The following is a 20,468-nucleotide window of genomic DNA, read 5'->3' as shown; positions in this document are numbered from 1 at the left end:
CCTGTCTACAACCATTTCCTCTCTCCCAGTGAAGAGGCACTCTGCTACTAATGCTCTGCTCCCAGACTCTCCTCACACTGGACCCAATCAGTGTGTGTGTGTGTGTGCGTGCATGCCTGCGTGTGTGTGAGTCGAGAGTAAGATTGGATATCTGGCAGTGAAGCCAGCTAGTACCAGCAAGTATCCTCTCCCCAGCTTGTACACTCCAGTGTGTGTGCATGCGTGCATCTGCATTTGTGAGTGTGTGTGTGTGTATATAACTCCACGGTGAAGACTATCAGTCCACCAGAGAGTAGTATACAGTACTACAGCAGCTTAGGAACAGCAGGGGAGGGAGGAACGAAATAGGACTAGAGATGTCCCTGGTCTCCCCTCTACTGATAATAGCGTAGGGTACCTCACCTCTTACATTGCCTTCTCATTGTCTCTGAGTGTCGCCAAGGTAGACTGCAGAAATAAATATGTTTGCTGTGAAGAGCTCTAAAGCGAATGCCATCGCTGTGTAAGACAACTGCTGTTGAAACAACATTGCACTGCACCAATCACTTAAGCGAGGGAACTGAGACTGGGGGAGCTAGCTAGCTACTGTACCATCCATCTGACAAAGGGCTGAGCTAGAGATAGCATCAAAATGAGCGATGTGGTTGATTTAGCTACAGACATATGTGCGTACACACACACACAGTGCATTAAGAAATTATTCAGACCCCTTGACTTTTTCCACATTTTGTTATGTTACAGCCTTATTCTAAAATTGATTAAATAGTTTTTTCCCCCCTCATCAATATACACACAATACCCCATAATGACAAAGCAAAAACAGGTTTAGAGTTTTTTACAAATGTATAAAAATACAAAAAACAGAGACCAGACTTCCTCTCACTCTTGCATTCCCTTATGCCATCAATTTGAATGGTTTGGGCGATAAGGGAGTCAAGATCCACCGGCAATTCCCAATCAGCTAGCTCATCCTTTACCTCCTCAGATAATCGATGCAAAAAAGATTCCCCGAATGTTGCTCCGGAGGAGGTAAGTGGGGTTCTCGGGGAGCCAGGATAGGCTATACAAACTCACCACAGATAGAGAAAAATTACTGGGTGATTGGGTTTTTCAGAGGTGGCAGGCAGCCTCTGAGCTAACTCCCTGATTTGCTCCATAATAGCCTTTAACCCATGGTCGTGGCGTTCCGTCAAGGACTTGAGCCCTTCCAAAAGGCCTTGTACCAACTCCTCATGTCTCCTAATGGTGGCTCCGTGCAGGGAGACAGTGTGGCGGAGCTGGTCCAAGTTTGCTGGGTCTGTCATGGCCAGTTCATACTATCAAGGCACAAGACGAGACACAGATGCAGACACAGAGGGCAGATGGTTGGAGTCTTACAATGTTTATTAATCCAAAGGGGTAGGCAAGAGAATGGTTGTGGACAGGCAAAAAGTCAAAAATAGATCAGAGTCCAGGAGGTACAGAGTGGCAGACAGGCTCGTGGTCAAGGCAGGTAGAATGGTCAGGCAGGTGGGTACAAAGTCCAGAAACAGGCAAGGGTCAAAACCGGGAGGACTAGAAAGAGGAGAATGCAAAAAGCAAGAGAACAGGAAAAACGCTGGTTGACTTAGAAACATACAAGACGAACTGGCATAGAGAGACAGGAAACACAGGGATAAATACACTGGGGAAAATCAGCGACACCTGGAGGGGGTGGAGACAATCACAAGAACAGGTGAAACAGATCAGGGCGTGACATCATCAAGGAAAAGGGTGGCTACTTTGAGGAATCTCAAATATATTTTGTTTTGTTTAACATTTTTTTGTTTACCACATGATTCCATATGTGTTATTTCATAGTTTTGATGTCTTCAATATTATTGTACAATGTAGAAAAAATAACGAAAAACCCTGGACTGAGTAGGTGTGTCCAAACTTTTGACTGGTACTGTAACTATTCAGACCCTTTAGTCAGTACTTTGTTGAAGCACCTTTGGCAGCGATTACAGCCTCAAGTCTTCTTGGGTATGACAGTACAAACTTGGCACACCTGTATTTGTGCAGTTTCTCCCATTCTTCTCTGCATATCCTCTCAAGCTCTGTCAGGCTGGATGGGGAGCGGTGCTGCACAGATATTTTCAGGTCTCTCCAGAGATATTAGATCGGGTTTAATTCCGGGCTCTGTATGGGCCACTCAGGGACTTGTGCCGAAGCCACTCCTGCGTTGTCTTGGCTGTGTGCTTAGGGTTGTTGTCCTGTTGGATGGTGAACCTTCGCCCCAGTCTGAAGTTCTAAGCAGTCTGGAGAAGGTTTTCATCAAGGATCAATCTGTACCTTGCGTCCTGACTAGTCTCCCAGTCCCTGCCACTGAAAAACATCCCCACAGCATGATTCTGCCACCACCATGCTTCACCGTCGGGATAGTGCCAGGTTTCCTCCAGATGTGATGCTTGGCAATCAGGCTAAGAGTTCAATCTTCGTTTCATCAGACCAGGGAATCTTGTTTCTCATGGTCTGACAGTCCTTCAGGTGCCTTTCCAAATCATCTCCAATCAATTGAATTTAACACAGGTGGGTTCCAATCAAGTTGTAGAAACATCTCAAGGATGATCAATGGGAATAGGATGCACCTGAGCTCAATTTCAAGTCTCATAGGAAAGGGTCTGAATACTTATGTAAATAATGTATTTCTGTTTATTATTTTTAATACATTTGCAAAAAAAAATATTTGGAACTGTTTTTGCTTTGTCCTTATCTTGTATTGTGTGTAGATTGATGAGCGGAAAATAAATGCAATCCATTTTAGAATAAGGCTGTAACGTAACAACATGTGGACAAAAGTCAAGGGCTCTGAATACTTTCCAAATGCACTGTACACACACACACACGCACACACACACACACACACACACCTTCCCTGTGTAGAGCGATATGCTTACCCTACCCTAGTGGAATGGACATGTGGTGTTGGCTCCAAACATCTGGAGTGTGGTAGGAATGGGGAGAGAGGGAGGAAAGGAGGTGGGCAAGGGGGGTCAGTGTGGAGATGAGAGATCCTCCAACGCTCGGCCGAGGTTGAGTAGGCCGTGACATTTCCAATTTGCTCAGATTGATCGCCAGCCAAGCCCCACTCTCCATCTCCTCCATCCACCCCTCACCCGTCTGTGTTGGAGCTCAGGCCCATAGCCCAGGCCAAGGCCTGTTATGATGAATGGGCCGAATGTCAAGGGCTGGAGACACACTCAGACATTTCCTCCCTCCGCCTTGTTGCTAGTATTGTGCTAGTATCTCTCTCGCTCCCTCTCTCTCTCTCTCTCTCTCTCTCTGAGAGGAATTCTTCTCTCTCTCTCTGAGAGGGATTCTATTCTCTCTCTCTGAGAGGAATTCTATTCTCTGCTGGTAAGGAATGTGGAATGTTTGTTTGGAACATTTGGAATCCACAACCCAGGAAATGTTGAGCTAAATGTTGTACTTACTGCCACTGATTAAATATTAGGAGTTTCCAACCAACATTCCCTGTATGTAACTCGCACTAGCACGCTTTATTGGCCAAGTGGAGCCGTTCACACCCTTGTTGCATTGATATTTAGTCTATATGTAAGGCTTTATCACAACAGATCCATAGGAACAGACATTCACTCTCGAAAAGTGGGTATGTGTGTTACCTTGACTGTTGTTCTGTGTGTTGTTCCCAGTGACTCACAGCAGAGTTGTGCCTCTGCTCTGTAGACCAGCGGTTCAGATTTACTTAATAAAGAGTTAGTTCGCTCACCCTCAGCTTAGAGAGTGTGGTGGCAGAAAGAGAGACTCGGAGATTAGAGAGAGAATGTGTGAAAGAGAAAAAGGGAGAGCGATGCTCTCCAAATTTTGCTAACTGTCCGTTAGCTATCTACCTGGGAGAAGGTCAAAACGAATTACTGAAGCACACTTCAAAGTTTGCCTTTGCAGCTGGTGTCACGTTTGTTTACAGGATTAAGTCCCAGAGTACACACACACACACACATGCTGTACACACACACACGCACACACCAAAGAGTCTCTTTTATGTGGAGCTTAGCAAAGTGGCCAGGGGATCAGGCCTGTTTCATTTATTAGTACTCCTCTGTAGCTCAGTTGATAGAGCATGGTTCTTGCAATGGCAGGATAGTGGGATCGATTCCTGCTACCACCCACACTTGAAACAGACCAAATCATCTGCTGAGGGGCATATTTTATTAGCTAGGAGTGCTAATTCTATATGTGCTCTGTGTAGCTTTCTATAGAGCTGAGCTCTCTCTGGGTGGATTTAATAGGAAGTGTCCAGTAGTTATAGAGGATTTAATCCTACCCTGTATTAAACTGTTTATCCCTTTGGGGTTTACTGTTGTGAGTCTATAGAAAAGGGATTCTCCCAAATGGAATTCTTAGGAGTGGACAGATGGAGAATTAATTGAAAGATCCTTTCCCTCCTTTTCTTCAGAATACCGCATTAAAAGCCTTATACACTACATTCAGTTCTGTGAAGTCAGTAAGGAATATCGCGGCGCATTTGCTCATCTGTATTATATAGGCTGTCCTTGCGACTAGTGGAAAGAAAGAAGACGCCAACGTTACTTCAACGTTTCTTCAGTGTTAGTCTGCAACAGCTCCAAATGCACGGACAGAGAGTGCAGAATATGCTTGTAGGGAATGCAGGAGTTGCCTGGAGAGCTGCATTCGTAGCACACACGCGCCTACAGTACAGGAGACGTCACTACACTACCTACAGTAGAGTACATTACAGTGCAGGTAGTTCAAAGACACTGTCAGCCAGGCTGACACCAGCTCAGCCAGATCCCCGTCCTCTCTCATGTAAACACTTCAACATACCCTCCCTTTCTCTCCTCTGCCATGTAACTCTCCTCTCCCACTCTCCTCTCTCCTTTTAAATATCAAAATAGGGTCACGGGCCAAAACAGTTTGGGAACCATCGCCATACAGTAAGCTGATGACGAAGCTAATAGACAAAGGACAGGACATATAGCTCTCTCTCTCTCAGAAGTGTACATAGTGGCCTGTACGTTAACACCATGACGCCTCAATCAGACCGACAGCGTCAGTGCATACCATTTTGTGGAGCTACACATGCATCTACCATCTACCATACAAGTTGATGCATACATCTATCCAATGTATATATCCATACAGAACGCACTGCAACTGCCTCTGCAACGCAATGCTGCGAGGCAAACACAGCGTTCCCATCGGAAATGAATGTACTTCTAGTGTACTGAAACACATTGATGCTGTCGATCTGATCAATGCGTGAAGGAATCATCTGCAGAGGAGCTGTAATGTTCACTTGAGTTCTGTTTAGTTATAAGGAACAGGTCAGCTTTCAACTGTTGCTGCTCATTGGCCTCATTGGCTCACTGTTGCTGCTCATTGGCTGCTCATTGGCCACCCCTCATAGCCTGGGTCCTCTCTAGGTTTCTTCCTAGGTTTTGGTCTTTCATGGGAGTTTTTCCTAGCCACCGTGCTTCTACACCTGCATTGCTTGCTGTTTGGGGTTTTAGGCTGGGTTTCTGTACAGCACTTTGAGATATCAGCTAATGTACGAAGGGCTATATAAATAAATTTGATTTGATTTGTATTGAAACCTGTTCTCAAGGCGTATAAATTGAAATGTACCGACTTGAAGTTTTTTTTTTTTTAAACAAGAATTCTCTTCACTTATCGGCCATTAGTTTTTAATTAAACTTTATTGTTACGTGTTTGAAAATAATTAATTGTCACATGGCAGAACCTTGGAATTAATAAATGTAACAAATTCATACGATCCCCAGTGAACATTTGCCACCACTCAACACCAGTTTTCTGCTCAGAAGACATGGATTTAGATTTTACAATGCAGAAGGCAGAGATTAATTCTAAGTGAATTCCACCTCAAGACACTAGTTAGATCCTCCACTCTTAAACTGGCATTGAAGATCAAGTTACAGGGCATTCAGAAAGTATTCATACCCCGTGGCTTATTCCACGTTTTTTTGTTACAGCCTGAATTCAAAATGGTTTAAATTTTTAAAACATTCTCGCCCATCTACGAACAATATGCCATAACAAATACTTAGTATTTTTATACAAATCAATACTTTGTAGAAGCACCTTTGGCAGTGATTACAGCTGTGAGTCTTTTTGGGTAAGTCTCTAAGAGCAACATTTGCCCATTATTCTATTCAAAATTCTTTGAGCCTTGTCAAATTGGTTGTTGATCATTGCTTTACAACCATTTTTAGGTCTTGCCATAGATGTTCAAGTAGATTTAAGTCAATTGTAACTCTGCCACTCTGTTACATACACAGTCTTCTTGGTAAGCAACTCCAGTGTAGATTTGGCTTTGTGTTTTAGATTGCTTTGCCATATTTTTTGCAGTATTACTTTAGTCCCTTGTTGCAAACAGGATGCATGCTTTGGAATATTTGTATTCTGTACAGGCTTTTCACTGTGTCAATTATGTTAAAATTGTGGAGTAACCTACAATGTTGTTGATCTATCCTCAGTTTTCTATCACAGCCATTAAACTCTGTAAATTTTTTAAAATCAATCCCTGAGTGGTTCCCTTCCTCTCCAGCAACTGAGTTAGGAAGAACGCCTGTATCTTATTAGTGACTGGGTGTATGGATACACCATCTAAACTGCAATTATTCACTTCACCATGCTCAAAGGGATATTCAAGGTCGGCTTTTTGAATAGGTGCCCTTCTTTGCAAGGCATTGAATCTGTGTTTGAAATGTACTGCTCGACTGAGACACCTTACAGATAATTGTATCTGTGGGATACAGAGTGTCATTCAAACATCATGTTAAACACTATTATTGCACACAAAGTCCATGCAACTTATTATGTGACTTGTTAAGCAAATGTTTTTTGAATTTAGGCTTGCCATAACAAAGGGGTTGAATACTTATTTACTCAAGACATTTCCGCTTTTGTAACAATTTCTAAAAACATAATTCCACTTTGATATTATGGGTTATTGTGTGTAGGCCAGTGACCAGAAATCTCAATCAAATCAAATTTAAATTCAGGCTGTAACACAACAACAAAAATGTAAACGTCAACAGGTGTGAATACTTTCTGAAGGCACTGTATGTGCTCGGTCAAGCCCTCAATATTGACGATTTGGGAGTTTAGGGAGCAGTCAAATGTATTGTCTCCTTATTAGGAGTAAAGAGAATTATTGTTTAAAAAAAAGACAACTTCAAGTCAGTACTTTTCAATCATTTGTACACATTGAAAACAGGTTAAAATTCAAATGAGCAGCAACAGTTCTTTATAACTAAATAGAACTCAACTGAACATTACAGGTGCAGATGATTCCTTCATGCATCTATCAGATCAACAGCCTCGTTGCGTTTTGGTACACCAGAAGTACATTCATTTCCAATGGAACTGCCTCTGCATAGCATTGCAGAGGCAGTTACAGTGCGTTCTGTGTGAATATATACGTTGGATGTATCCAACGTTTGCATCAACTTGTATGGTAGATACATCTCAGCCATGCTCAAGGTCCTAAATTATATCATAACCACCATCGATAAAAGACATTACTGTGCAGCCGTATTCATTGACCTGGCCAAGGCTTTCGACTCTGTCAATCACCACGTTCTTATTGGCAGACTCAACAGCCTTGGTTTCTCAAATGATTGCCTCGCCTGGTTTACCAACTACTTCTCTGATAGAGTTCAGTGTGGCAAATCGGAGGGCCTGTTGTCCGGACCTCTGGCAGTCTCTATGGGGGTGCCACAGGGTTCAATTCTCGGGCCGACTTTCTTCTCTGTATACATCAATGATGTCGCTCTTGCTGCTGGTAATTCTCTGATCCACCTCTACGCTGACGACACCATTCTGTATACTTCTGGCCCTTCTTTGGACACTGTGTTTACTAACCTCCATGCCATACAGCTCTCCTTCCGTACCCTCCAACTGCTCTTAAATGCAAGTATAACTAAATGCATGCTCTTCAACCGATCACACCTGCCCGCCCGTCCAGCATCACTACTCTGGACGGCTCTGACTTAGAATATGTGGATAACTACAAATACCTAGGTGTCTGGTTAGACTGTAAACTCTCCTTCCAGACTCACATTAAGCATCTCCAATCCAAAATTAAATCTAGAATCGGCTTCCTATTTCACAAAAAAGCATCCTTCACTCATGCTGCCAAACATACCCTCTTAAAACTGACCATCCTACCGATCCTCGACTTTGGCGATGTCATTTACAAAATAACCTCCAACACTCTACGAAACAAATTGGATGCAGTCTATCACAGTGCCATCTGTTTTGTCACCAAAGCCCCATATACTACCCACCACTGCGACCTGTACGCTCTCGTTGGCTGGCCCTCGCTTCACTCTCGTCGCCAAACTCACTGGCTCCAGGTCATCTACAAGTCTCTGCTAGGTAGCCCCACCTTATTTCAGCTCCCTGGTCAACATAGCAGCACCCACTCGTAGCACGCGCTCCAGCAGGTATATCTCACTGGTCACCCCCAAAGCCAATTCCTCCTTTGGCCGCCTTTTCTTCCAGTTCTCTGCTGCCAATGACTGGAACGAACTGCAAAAATCACTGAAGCTGGAGACTCATATCTCCCTCACTAGCTTTAAGCACCAGCTGTCAGAGCAGCTCACAGATCACTGCACCTGTACATAGCCAATCTGTAAACAGCCTATCCAACTACCTCATCCCCATACTGTATTTATTTATTTATCTTGCTCCTTTGCACTCCAGTATCTCTACTTGCACATTCATCTTCTGCACATCTACCATTCCAGTGTTTAATTGCTATATTGTAATTACTTCGCCACCATGGCCTATTTATTGCCTTAACTCCCTTATCTTACCTCATTTGCACACACTTTATATTGACTTTTTTTTCTTTCTTTTTTTTTACTGTATTATTGACTGTATGTTTTGTTTATTCCATGTGTAACTCTGTTTTGTTGTATATGTCGAACTGCTATGCTTTATCTTGGCCAGGCCGCAGTTGCAAATGAGAACTTGTTCTCAACTAACCGACCTGGTTAAATAAAGGTGAAATAAATAAATAAATAAAGATAGTAGATACATGCGTTCAGTATAGCTGCAAAGCTACACAAAATGGTATGCAATGACGCTGTCGATCTGATTGAGGTGCCGTAGCGTTAAAAGCCTCCTGTACACAGGTCCAATGCAAAGACTCAGTTACTCTATTAGTCTAGACTAGCATCAAACAAGGTTAAGATCCCCAGCAGAGAAAAGTCACCCCTGTGGGCCGTGCTGTGGGTTTAATTGTGGTGTAGAAGATGGGACTAGCAAAAAGGTGGTGGGTTCGATTCTTTTGCGTGTCTTCATGTGTTAGCTGTAAGTCACTTGAGATAAAAGTATCTGCTGAATGACAATAATGATATTGAATATCGGTCGGTCGATGTTACTTTAAGTTAAGGGTTGGCCTAAGCATCTGTTGAAAAAACTATATTCTGATTCATGCTGTGATATAGAACCGGTAAAAGCCCTTGAGCTGATTATTGGTAGCATTTGACCTTTTGAACCTTTCTGACTGTGTCTGGCCATATCTGATCGTGTTGTCTATTTCCTTAAGGGACCCTGAAAAGCTCGCTGCAATATTACATTATCGATGATGCTTATTGGCAATGCTTGACCGGATCTGACCCTAACCGTGTGTGACCGTCTCTGATCGCTTTTGACCGTGTGTGACCATGTGGCCTCTTTCTAATCTGTAGGGACCCTAAACGCTTTCCTGAGACAGAAGGGTCAGACAGCGGCCGAGGGGCCGGCGTGGTCGCTGAGCGGTAACCAAGGCGACCGCTGGAAACAGGCCAAAGTCAGCATCCACCCAACCGCCTCTTTCCAGGTGAGTAAGATTGGACATGTGATTGGACGATTCAGGAGTCAGTAATGAGACGAATCCTAACTTAAAGTCGATGCCTATAACTGCAATATATCTCTATCTCTCCCTCTATCTCTCTCTTTTTTTCCCTTACCTCAGGTGGTGCTGGAGGGTATCCGAGGTCCGGGCATCGAGGGGGACATCGCAATCGATGACGTCACCCTTGAGGAGGGAGAGTGTCGAGATCTACCCCCCATTAGTAAGCACATAAACACAGAAGGAGGAGTTTCTCCCTAATTGCTGATCTATGGATAGTTGAATGTTTAACACCCCGATGGATAAGATAAGGATTTGGGAGAGGGTAAGCTCATTGTAGAAATGTGACTATGGTTGCTTCTAGAGGCAGAATCAAGGTCAGTTCTGAAGTCAGTTAGGATTTGGGGGTAGATAGATGAATCTGATTGTAATCTGTGCCCTCTCTCTGCCTATGAGGAGGAGCACATCTACCTTGCAGCTAGCCTCTCTCTAGTAATAAAAAAAAACCTTGCTGATGTTGCCATAGCAACGGGGCCGTAATCACATGAATGATAGCAGTCCAGACGGAACGGAGCGACAGACCGCAGGGAGTGGAGCACCGTAATTTCAGAATGAGGGGAACAAACCGAGAGAGTAAGGGAAAATAGAAAACCGGGCCCGCAATTGACGAGGCGGCCATATTGACAAGTTAGGAGGGGGAGGACTATGTTCCTCACGGCAGGAGGGAGAGGATCTCTGGTTAAAGATTGGTTCTAAATGGACCTGTTACACACACATACACCGTTCTTTTTTCTTTGTCGTTTTGTACTTTTCATTTTCCGTGTAACTCTTTTTTTCCCCATCTGGTTTCATTTACGCAGAAAATTGGAGAACGGGCAATAAACTTGTTAGTTTGAATTTCAGTTTAGATTACAGATTGAAGGGTGCTTGATTGTTTTTATATGAATTTAATAAAGGGAAACACTTAGGTACAATTGTTACGGACCTCTCTAATGTGATATTGCTTTTTGATCAAATGAATACATTCATAACAATGCAGCTATGAATATGATTTTGAGCATAGACTGGTCACTATTTCATCTACATCTACCATGTAAAACAGAAAAATGTACAATGTCAAGTATAACTCCAGGAAGAATATCTTAATAAACTAAAGTAAACGAAACACTATCCAGTCATTATACTTCCGAGACCAACAGATCCAATGTAAGTCGTTTCAGACAGTGTGCTGTGCATTTGTCTGCAGTGAATCTGGTGCCATTATCATTCAGATCAGTTTAATCACTTCATTAGTAGTTAAAGAGTTAGTCACCCAGGTCGGGGACAGTCTCTAACTCTCTCCCTACATAATGGATTTACCATCGCTCACCGTGAATCTTACATGATCCTCACTGCCGCCGTGGAAAAGGCATGCGTTTTAATAAAATGTCTTATAATGTATCGTTTTGACTTCGCCTGGATATTGTTTCTGGAGATATTTTGGGGAGGAAATTCAAAATTGGGATTTCAGGGTCAGGATGACATCAACTGTTGTTAAACGTCTTATAATTCTGTCTCTGTCTCTGCCCCCTTCAGATCTCAGATCCTCAGCCCCGCCCACGTCCACCCATATATGGCCGCTGAGTGTCACCTTGGCGATGACCTTCCTGTGGGGTCGAAGGTGACCCTGCCCTGCGTCGTATGGCGGAGGCGAACGGTCCGACCCGGTCTCGGCACCGACCTCGACCCTGGCGTCTGTGTTCTTGTACCCTCAGCATCCAATCACCAAAGATCCAAGTATTTAGAAGGCGGCAGCGAGGTGTTCCAAACACAGACCACCACCGAGGGCCCAAAAAATACCACATAAATAGTAATAAAAGAAGATTCACAATTTTTTTTTTAAGAGACAACTTTTCCAGAAAATTGCTCCCCAATCGCAGGATTGTGAGCACATTTACGAGCGCAAAGCAAAGCCAGGTGTTGTGACGCCTGGACTTTAGTGGGAGTGTTCACTATCGCATTGGGGTAACTATTTGTAAAGCACAAGGACAATTTTGCCAGTCAATTAGGAAACTTGAATTGAAAGGTGTGGAGGAATTGAGAAATTGGTGAACATTTTGAGGAACAAAATAACTTTTCCTGGGCTTAACAAAACACATGGAATCAAAGATTTTCTGTGTTTTATCTTATCCTCATTGAGTTGCACCTGATGCGCATCATGGACACTTTTCTCTCTGCCCAGTCACCCTCACCTGACCTCCACACCTTGACATGTCTCTCTCTCGGCTTGGTGCTGTACTGTAGAAAACAGAAACTCAGACAATGTTTAGTTATCCATCCCAGTTCTCTCTCCCCTCTTGCCCAGTAGCTGCCTAAGTATTTCACAACACTGTGCTCACTAGTCCAAGGTATCTGAGACCAGGAATGCATGCCCAAGGTATGTGGAGCAGAGAGGAGGAGATGGGTAGGTGAGAGAGTTGAAGAAAGGTGTGGCAGAGAGGTGGAGAGGGGGAGGAAGAGCTTTGGGGTTAGTACAGATTAAGAATATAGGGTGGTGGAGGTCTGTAGCAGTCAGATAGGGATGGGTGCAGATGGACAGACAGACTGATGTCCAAGGCAATGTGGAAGGCAGTGGCATAGTGGATGAGAGAAGTAGAGGATAGAGACCAGTGTTGAAGGAGTGGAGAGGAGCAGTAGAGGATGGAGACCATAGGGGAAGGAGTGGAGAGGAGGAGTAGAGAATGGAGACCAGAGGGGAAGGAGTGGAGAGGAGGAGTAGAGGATGGAGACCAGAGGGGAAGGAGTGGAGGATGTAGACCATAGGGGAAGGAGTGGAGAGGAGGAGTAGAGTATGGAGACCAGAGGAGACGGAGTGGAGAGGAGTAGAGGATGGAGACCAAGGGGGAAGGAGTAGAGAGGAGGAGTAGAGGATGGAGACCAGAGGGGAAGGAGTGGAGAGGAGGAGTAGAGAATGGAGACCAGAGGGGAAGGAGTGAGAGGAGGAGTAGAGGATAGAGACCAGAGGGGAAGGAGTGGAGGATGTAGACCATAGGGGAAGGAGTGGAGGATGTAGACCATAGGGGAAGGAGTGGAGAGGAGGAGTAGAGGATGGAGACCAGAGGGGAAGGAGTGGAGGATGTAGACCATGGGGGAAGGAGTGGAGAGGAGGAGTAGAGTATGGAGACCAGAGGAGACGGAGTGGAGAGGAGGAGTAGAGGATGGAGACCAGAGGGGAAGGAGTGGAGAGGAGGAGTAGAGAATGGAGACCAGAGGGGAAGGAGTGGAGAGGAGGAGTAGAGAATGGAGACCAGAGGGGAAGGAGTGGAGAGGAGGAGTAGAGGATAGAGACCAGAGGGGAAGGAGTGTTGAGGAGGAGTAGAGGATAGAGACCAGAGGGGAAGGAGTGAGAGGAGGAGTAGAGGATGGAGACCAGAGGGGAAGGAGTGAGAGGAGGAGTAGAGGATAGAGACCAGAGGGGAAGGAGTAGAGGAGGAGTAGAGGATGGAGACCAGAAGGGAAGGAGTGAGAGGAGGAGCAGTAGAGGATGGAGACCGGAGGGGAAGGAGTGGAGGAGGAGTAGAGGATGGAGACCAGAGGGGAAGGAGTGGAGAGGAGTAGAGAATGGAGACCAGAGGGAAAGGAGTGAGAGGAGGAGTAGAGGATGGAGACCAGAAGGGAAGGAGTGGAGAGGAGGAGTAGAGGATAGAGACCAGAGGGGAAGGAGTGTTGAGGAGGAGTAGAGGATGGAGACCAGAGGCGAAGGAGTGAGAGGAGGAGTAGAGGATGGAGACCAGAAGGGAAGGAGTGGAGAGGAGGAGTAGAGGATGGAGACCAGAGGGGAAGAAGTGGAGAGGAGGAGTAGAGGATGGAGACCAGAGGGGAAGGAGTGAGAGGAGGAGTAGAGGATAGAGACCAGAGGAGACGGAGTGGAGGAGGAGTAGAGGATGGAGACCAGAAGGGAAGGAGTGGAGAGGAGGAGTAGAGGATGGAGACCGGAGGGGAAGAAGTGGAGAGGAGGAGTAGAGGATGGAGACCAGAGGGAAAGGAGTGAGAGGAGGAGTAGAGGATGGAGACCAGAGGGAAAGGGTGGAGAGGAGAGGAGAGGAGGAGTAGAGGATGGAGACCAGAGGGAAAGGGTGGAGAGGAGAGGAGGAGTAGAGGATGGAGACCAGAGGGAACGGAGTGGAGAGGAGGAGTATGGAGACCAGAGGGAAAGGAGTGGAGAGGAGGAGTAGAGGATGGAGACCAGAGGGAAAGGGTGGAAGACAGATGAGAAGAGAGGTTCTCTGGTCTTCACCAGCCAACAGGCCGACCCCTGCAGCTGAGGAACAGAAGCCACTTTCTGCCATGAAACAAAGTGCCTTCCGATTACAAACAGAACAGACCGAATTGCGAACCGGAATGGTAACATCAAACACACCAATGATGGTGATGAGGTTTCCTCTGCTGTCACTCATGATGGGCTATTTTTGACATGTTTCTTTTCACCCACAAATGCTGGTGGGAGGCACACTTGCTCAGAGGGATTCAGTTCAAGTCGTGTGTGTGCCTGCATGTGTGAGTGTGTGTTTTAGGGAAAGGATGGTGGAGGAAAGTCAGGCAGACCGGGGGGGGCATAGGTCACATGACTATTGCAAGTGGTCACAAACCAGGCAGTTGTGGCTGTTTTTTTTAAAAGGAGTTAGTGAAAATGCAGAGACTGGGTAAAAACAATGGACTACAAAGGGAGGAGGAGACTGTGGAGCTTCTCAGAAAGACAGTCAGAGATCACATACTGTAAGAGGACAAAGACACTCGCTATCGATCGATTGCTTCGCTCTTTCCGAAAGCGACTCCATCCCAGCCGAACAGCCCTTTTTTAAGGAAAAGAACAGAACTATTGTTATATAAACCATTGTGTTGTACAGGGAGGGGGGTAGGACGTGGCGACTGCAGGCTCTACGTTAGACGGAAATAAAGTATGCTCGCCCTCCACACACCTCCATCCTTTACATCCAACAATGTGTGAGAAAAAGATGAATAATGATGATAATAATAATATTGATATTTTATTACTCTAGCGAAAATGTTTCTCTGCTTTTACACAAACTGTGAAGATTGACTGTGGAAGAGCTACCTAAGACCCTCCATTACCTTAACTAGCTGGTTTTTAAAAACAACATATTGTAAAAAAAATAATTTTAAAAAAGACGAAAAGAAATTGAGAAAAAAATCCGTACATTGTTGGTTATAAAAAAAAAAACATTTAAGGACTTGTTGGTCTTGTTTCTTATATTTTTTCTGTTGGGAAAACTATCTGACTTTTGACTTCCTTTTATCTTCTTGTTGTCTCCCTTGCATTGCTGAAGTATCAAAAACCGACGATGGAAACATAAGCTAAACCTATTTGGTAGTTGTATAACTTGTACATGTAAAGAAGCTCTATTATAAAGGTTTATGATCAATGTTTTATGTTGGAGAACTGGAAGCACAACATATAAGCTCTCAACATATAAAATGCAGTATATATGGCACATATACCGTATGTGACCTGCTCAGACGAAGTCAGGCTTGTAGACCCCCGGGAAACACATTACACAATCATCGATTACGTTGACATTCACACAGTGTTACCCACCCAAAGAACACGAATGCAAAGAAACGATGTGGAAAAACGACCAGTCCCAGACGTTGTAGAACGAGTCTTACGAGACAATAAAGAACAAAGAATTTGGTTGGTATAGAGTTGGCATTTGGTTGGTATTGCGACTTTTTATGGCGCAGAAAACGTGTTGTGATGAGAAGACGCAGTACTGGAAGTATAAGCCTGGTTTGGTCCGAGCGGGTTGTGTACAGGTACGGGCATATGCAGTGTACAATAGGTGTGATGAGAAACAGATACATGTAAAGAAAAAATACCATACATAACTAAACAGAGCAGAATGATAGGCAGCCATTGTAGAGCATTAGTAACCTCATCTCATATTGTGTATGTTTTACTAGGACATTATAACATTCACCCGTACTGTCAATGCTGTAGAGTCTGGTTGTGTTCATGGGAAGAGGGAACTATTTCCTTTTTTTTTGTGCCCAGATCATATTGAATGTATATGAAAAATGAGGGTGCCATAATAAATCTTTGTTTGGACGCCTACCTACACCCTTTATAAAATACACGTTCACAGATATGCTACAGTTATTCATCTCCAGAAAATGATCCGTAGCGTTTTGCCACGCCCCATGTTGTCGACCTCCGAAACTTTTATGGCTTTCATTGAGGAACCAACTTGTTCATTGATTTCCTCTGACCTGGACACAGTCACTGTACTTGGCAATCTAACCACATACTGTATTGTACTCAAACAACTAATGACATGTTTTAAATTCAATAACAAGTCCCAAGTATATGTTGGTTTAATATCCATGTGCATTATTTTCATTTTGTGGGATAGGCTGGAATAAGAAGTGTACTAAAGTGACCCTACGTTTCGCTCTACTTCCCGAGTAAGGAACTGTGTTATGTTGAGCTCTGACAACTTTTTGTTCTTGGGATCCATGTAGGCACTTTATTGTCCATCATAACAGAAGGGCTTTGTCACGTTGTGCCATTCTTCACCAGGTGTTTAATATTATTACATCCCAATAATATAACATTTCACAGGAAGTGGCAACCCTTACCTGCATCGCTTCCTGTCACAATCGGTTTATGACCTTGGGGTGTCTCTGAAGTTGCTTCCTCCTCTTGTCTTCTCTCCTTAAACTGCTCTAAAAACACCCTAGGCTAAGTGGAAGCAACCTGATGGATATTTGGGAATTGGAATTTTGAACGTGTCACTATGTTTTCCTTTCAGTGAAGAATGACCAAAGGAGACGAGGAGAGGAAGCCATTGAGTTGCTACAGAAGAGTACTGAAGAGATCAAATTCTGTATTGTAAGTGATGTTTCTGAGAGCTGTGTAACGATTATGTTTCCTATCTTGTACTGTGCCAACTCCTTGTAATAATAACAACCTGTCATTCTTCTCTGTTCTGCGCTTTATTTATATATATAATTAGGCTTCTTTTTCACTGTATTTCTTTGGATCTATCACCAATTTTTTTTGTGCCATACCTGCAACTAATGCTAAAATAAATAAAAAATATATTTTATGTTCGGGTTGTTGAATTAGTCCTGTTCTGGGAATGGGAGATGGGCACGCCTGTTTGTACGTATCTGCTGCATGTGTAAATTCCTGAACAAGCACAATATTGTGTCGTCATTAGTCCCTGTACGTCCTCTCTTCTCCTCGACGCACAGGTTTGATCTCGACACCTTCGTCCCGGCAGTTTGCTGTCTCGCAGATGCCCACTTATTCTTCCGGTGATCACCTGTCTTCAACTCAAAAGAATGGAAACAAAAAGCTTTTGTGTTCTGTGCAAATTGTTCTTTTTACAGAGTGGTCCTGCACTTTTTGTGGAGCTGCCTACCGCTGAGATCAGCTATAAGCAGGGGGCAGCCTGTCTGGCTGCTTGGGGGTTAGCCAGGAGACTCTTCATCCAGCCCTCAGAGACAGGAGAGAGTGAGTGATAGTGATGAAAAGGACTGTGGAGAGGGAGATGAATTGAGGAATAACAAAAGGCTTACTATGAAGTGGGAGCTTGGATGAGAGAAGTTTTTAGACCACAGCGCCCCAAGAAGTCCTTTATGGAGTATCTGTCGAAATACCACACATCCTCAATTTGGCATTCAGTGTATAACCCACTACTGCCATGTTGTGTTTGCAATAAAACGAATTCATGTTTAAAGCAGGGAAAACATTTTTCTCTATAATTGCAGGAATCCCGTTTAGGCATCTCCTGTCAGATAAATTACACGGATGTGTTTGGGAAGTTGTGTACAGAAAGAGAGCATTGCTGTTGGGTAGAGAAACTACTCTCATCATGATCTCATCATGAATACAGTACGTGTCCTCATAAAACAGGCTCAGGTTCATTTAGCATCGCGTTACATACAGCACGGGTCAAAAGTTTGGATTGGACACACCTACTCATTCAAGGTTTCATTCTTGATTTTTATTCTCGAATAAAAGTGAAAACAAACTGTGAAATGACACATATGGAATCATGTAGTAACTACAAAAGTGTTAAACAAATCAAAATATATGTTATATTCTTCAAAGTAACCACTATTTTCCTTGATGACAGCTTTGCACACTCTTGGCATTCTCTCAACCAGCTTCACCTGGAATGTTTTTCCATCAGTCTTGAAGGAGTTCCCACATATGCTGAGCACTTGTTGGCTACTTTTCCTTCACTCTGCGGTCCAACTCATCCCAAACCATCTCAATTGGGTTGAGGTCAGGTGATTGTGGAGGCCAGGTCATCTGATGCAGCACTCCATCATTCTCCTTCTTGGTCAAATAGCCCTTACACAGCCTGGAGGTGTGTTGGGTCATTGTCCTGTTGAAAAACAAATGATAGTCCCACTAAGCGCCAACCAGATGGGATGGCATATTGCTGCAGAATGCTGTGGTAGCCATGCTGGTTAAGTGTGCCTTGAATTCTAAATAAATCCCAGACAGTGTCACCAGCAAAGCACACCCACACCACCTCCTCCATGCTTCACGGTGGGAACCACACATGCAGAGATCATCCGTTCACCTACTCTGCGTCACACAAAGACACGGCGGTTGGAACCAAAAATCGCAAATTTGGACTCATCAGACCTAAGGACAGATTTCCACCAGGCTAATGTCCATTGCTCGTGTTTCTTGGCCCAAGCAAGTCTCTTCTTATTATTGGTGTCCTTTAGTCGTGGTTTCTTTGCCGCAATTCGACCATGAAGGGCTGATTCACGCAGTCTCCTCTGAACAGTTGACGTTGAGATGTGTCTGTTAATTGAACTGTGAAGCATTTATTTGGGCTGCAATTTCTGAGGCTGGTAACTCTAATGAACTTATCCTCTGCAGCAGAGGTAACTCTGGCTTTTCCTTTTCTGTGGCTGTCCTCATGAGAGCCAGTTTCATTATAGCGCTTGATGTTTTTTTGCGACTGCACTTGAAGAAACTTTCAAAGTTCTTGAAATGTTCTGGATTGACTGACCTTCATGCCTTAAAGTAATGATGGACTGTCATTTCTCTTTGCTCATTTGAGTTGTTCTTGCCATAATATAGACTTGGTCTTTTGCCATAATATAGACTTGGCTCAAATGCATTAAGAAGAAAGGAAATTCCACTAATTAACTTTTAACAGGTACAGGGTACACCTGTTAATTTAATGCATTCAAGGTGACTACCTCATGAAGCTGGTTGAGAGAATGCCAAGAGTATGCTAAGCTGCCATCAAGGCAAAGGGTGGCTACTTTGAAGAATCTCTGTCACGACTCCGACCGAAGGTGGCTCCCCTTCCCGTTCGGGTGGCCCTCGGCGGTCGTCGTCGCCGGCCTACTAACTGACACTGTTTCTTTCTCCCCCTCCTTGTATGTTGATTGATTACACCTGTTATGAGTTGTGGTGATTGGTAGGGCTTTATTAGTCAGCCGGCCGCCTGTTTCTTTGTGCGGGATTGTTTGGTGTAACATTTGTGTACGTTTGAGACGAACGTGTTTGTTCCTGTTCGTGGGTTTTTGCTATACTGCTTTAGTCCCTGTGTTTGGGGCGTTTGTTTTGTTCGGCACCCAGTGGTTTTGTGAGGTGGCCTGTGTCCGCCGTTTGTGCAATAAAGAGCACTATTTTGAACTCTCTGTTTCCTGCACCTGACTTCAGACCCACGACACCCAGATCGTTACAATCTCAAAAAAAAAAACATTCTCTGTTACTACATGATTCCATATGTTTTATTGCATATTTTTGATGTCTTCAATATTATTCTACAATGTAGAAAATAGTAAAAATAAAGGAAAACCCTGGAATGAGTATGTGTGTCAAAACTTTTGACTGGTACTGTACATAATGTGAAACATGCATAACATGTGATTCCATACAATAGTTTTTAGTTTTTTTTAAAGATCTGTATTAAGTTGTCCTGTCATGAGACAGCTTCTGTCCGTGTCCCTAATACAGGTTTGGACCAAGTCCCCATAAGACATGTTTAAGCCGGGTCCTCATTGGAGATATTTTGTCCGTGTCCCCATAAAACATGTGTTAGCCGGGTCCTCATAAGAGATGTTTTGTCCGTGTCTCCACAAAACATGTGTTAACCGGGTCCTCATAAGAGATATTTTGTCCGTGTCCCCATAAAACATGTGTTAGCCGGGTCCTCATAAGAGATGTTTTGTCCGTGTCTCCACAAAACATGTGTTAGCCGGGTCCTCATAAGAGATGTTTTGTCCGTGTCCCCACAAAACATGTGTTAGCCGGGTCCTCATAAGAGATGTTTTGGTCGTGTCCCCACAAAACATGTGTTAGCCGGGTCCTCATAAGAGATGTTTTGTCCGTGTCCCCACAAAACATGTGTTAGCCGGGTCCTCATAAGAGATGTTTTGGTCGTGTCCCCACAAAACATGTGTTAGCCGGGTCCTCATAAGAGATGTTTTGGTCGTGTCCCCACAAAACATGTGTTAGCCGGGTCCTCATAAGAGATGTTTTGGTCGTGTCCCCACAAAACATGTGTTAGCCGGATCCTCATAGGAGATGTTTTGGTCGTGTCCCCACAAAACATGTGTTAGC

General features: G+C 44.1%; 1 protein-coding gene across 5 annotated transcripts in view; it reads left to right on the top strand.

Annotated features, from left to right (window-relative positions):
* Window positions 1-16,971, top strand: part of LOC129817225 (MAM domain-containing glycosylphosphatidylinositol anchor protein 2-like) — a 341,866-nt gene extending 324,895 nt beyond the window's left edge. For all 5 annotated transcript variants that reach the window (XM_055872257.1, XM_055872256.1, XM_055872255.1 and 2 more), the window contains exons 16-18: window positions 9,723-9,853; window positions 9,989-10,088; window positions 11,441-16,971. In XM_055872257.1, the coding sequence (XP_055728232.1) occupies window positions 9,723-9,853; window positions 9,989-10,088; window positions 11,441-11,529 (320 nt within the window). In that variant the 3' untranslated portion in view covers window positions 11,530-16,971. The remainder of the gene's footprint in view (window positions 1-9,722; window positions 9,854-9,988; window positions 10,089-11,440) is intronic.
* Window positions 16,972-20,468: the final 3,497 nt, after the last annotated feature.

The sequence above is a fragment of the Salvelinus fontinalis genome, chromosome 20 (genome assembly GCF_029448725.1).
Source record: "Salvelinus fontinalis isolate EN_2023a chromosome 20, ASM2944872v1, whole genome shotgun sequence".
Classification (NCBI taxonomy): Eukaryota; Metazoa; Chordata; class Actinopteri; order Salmoniformes; family Salmonidae; genus Salvelinus; species Salvelinus fontinalis.
Note: the sequence above shows the minus strand (reverse complement) of the source record. Positions and strands in the feature narration are given on the sequence as shown.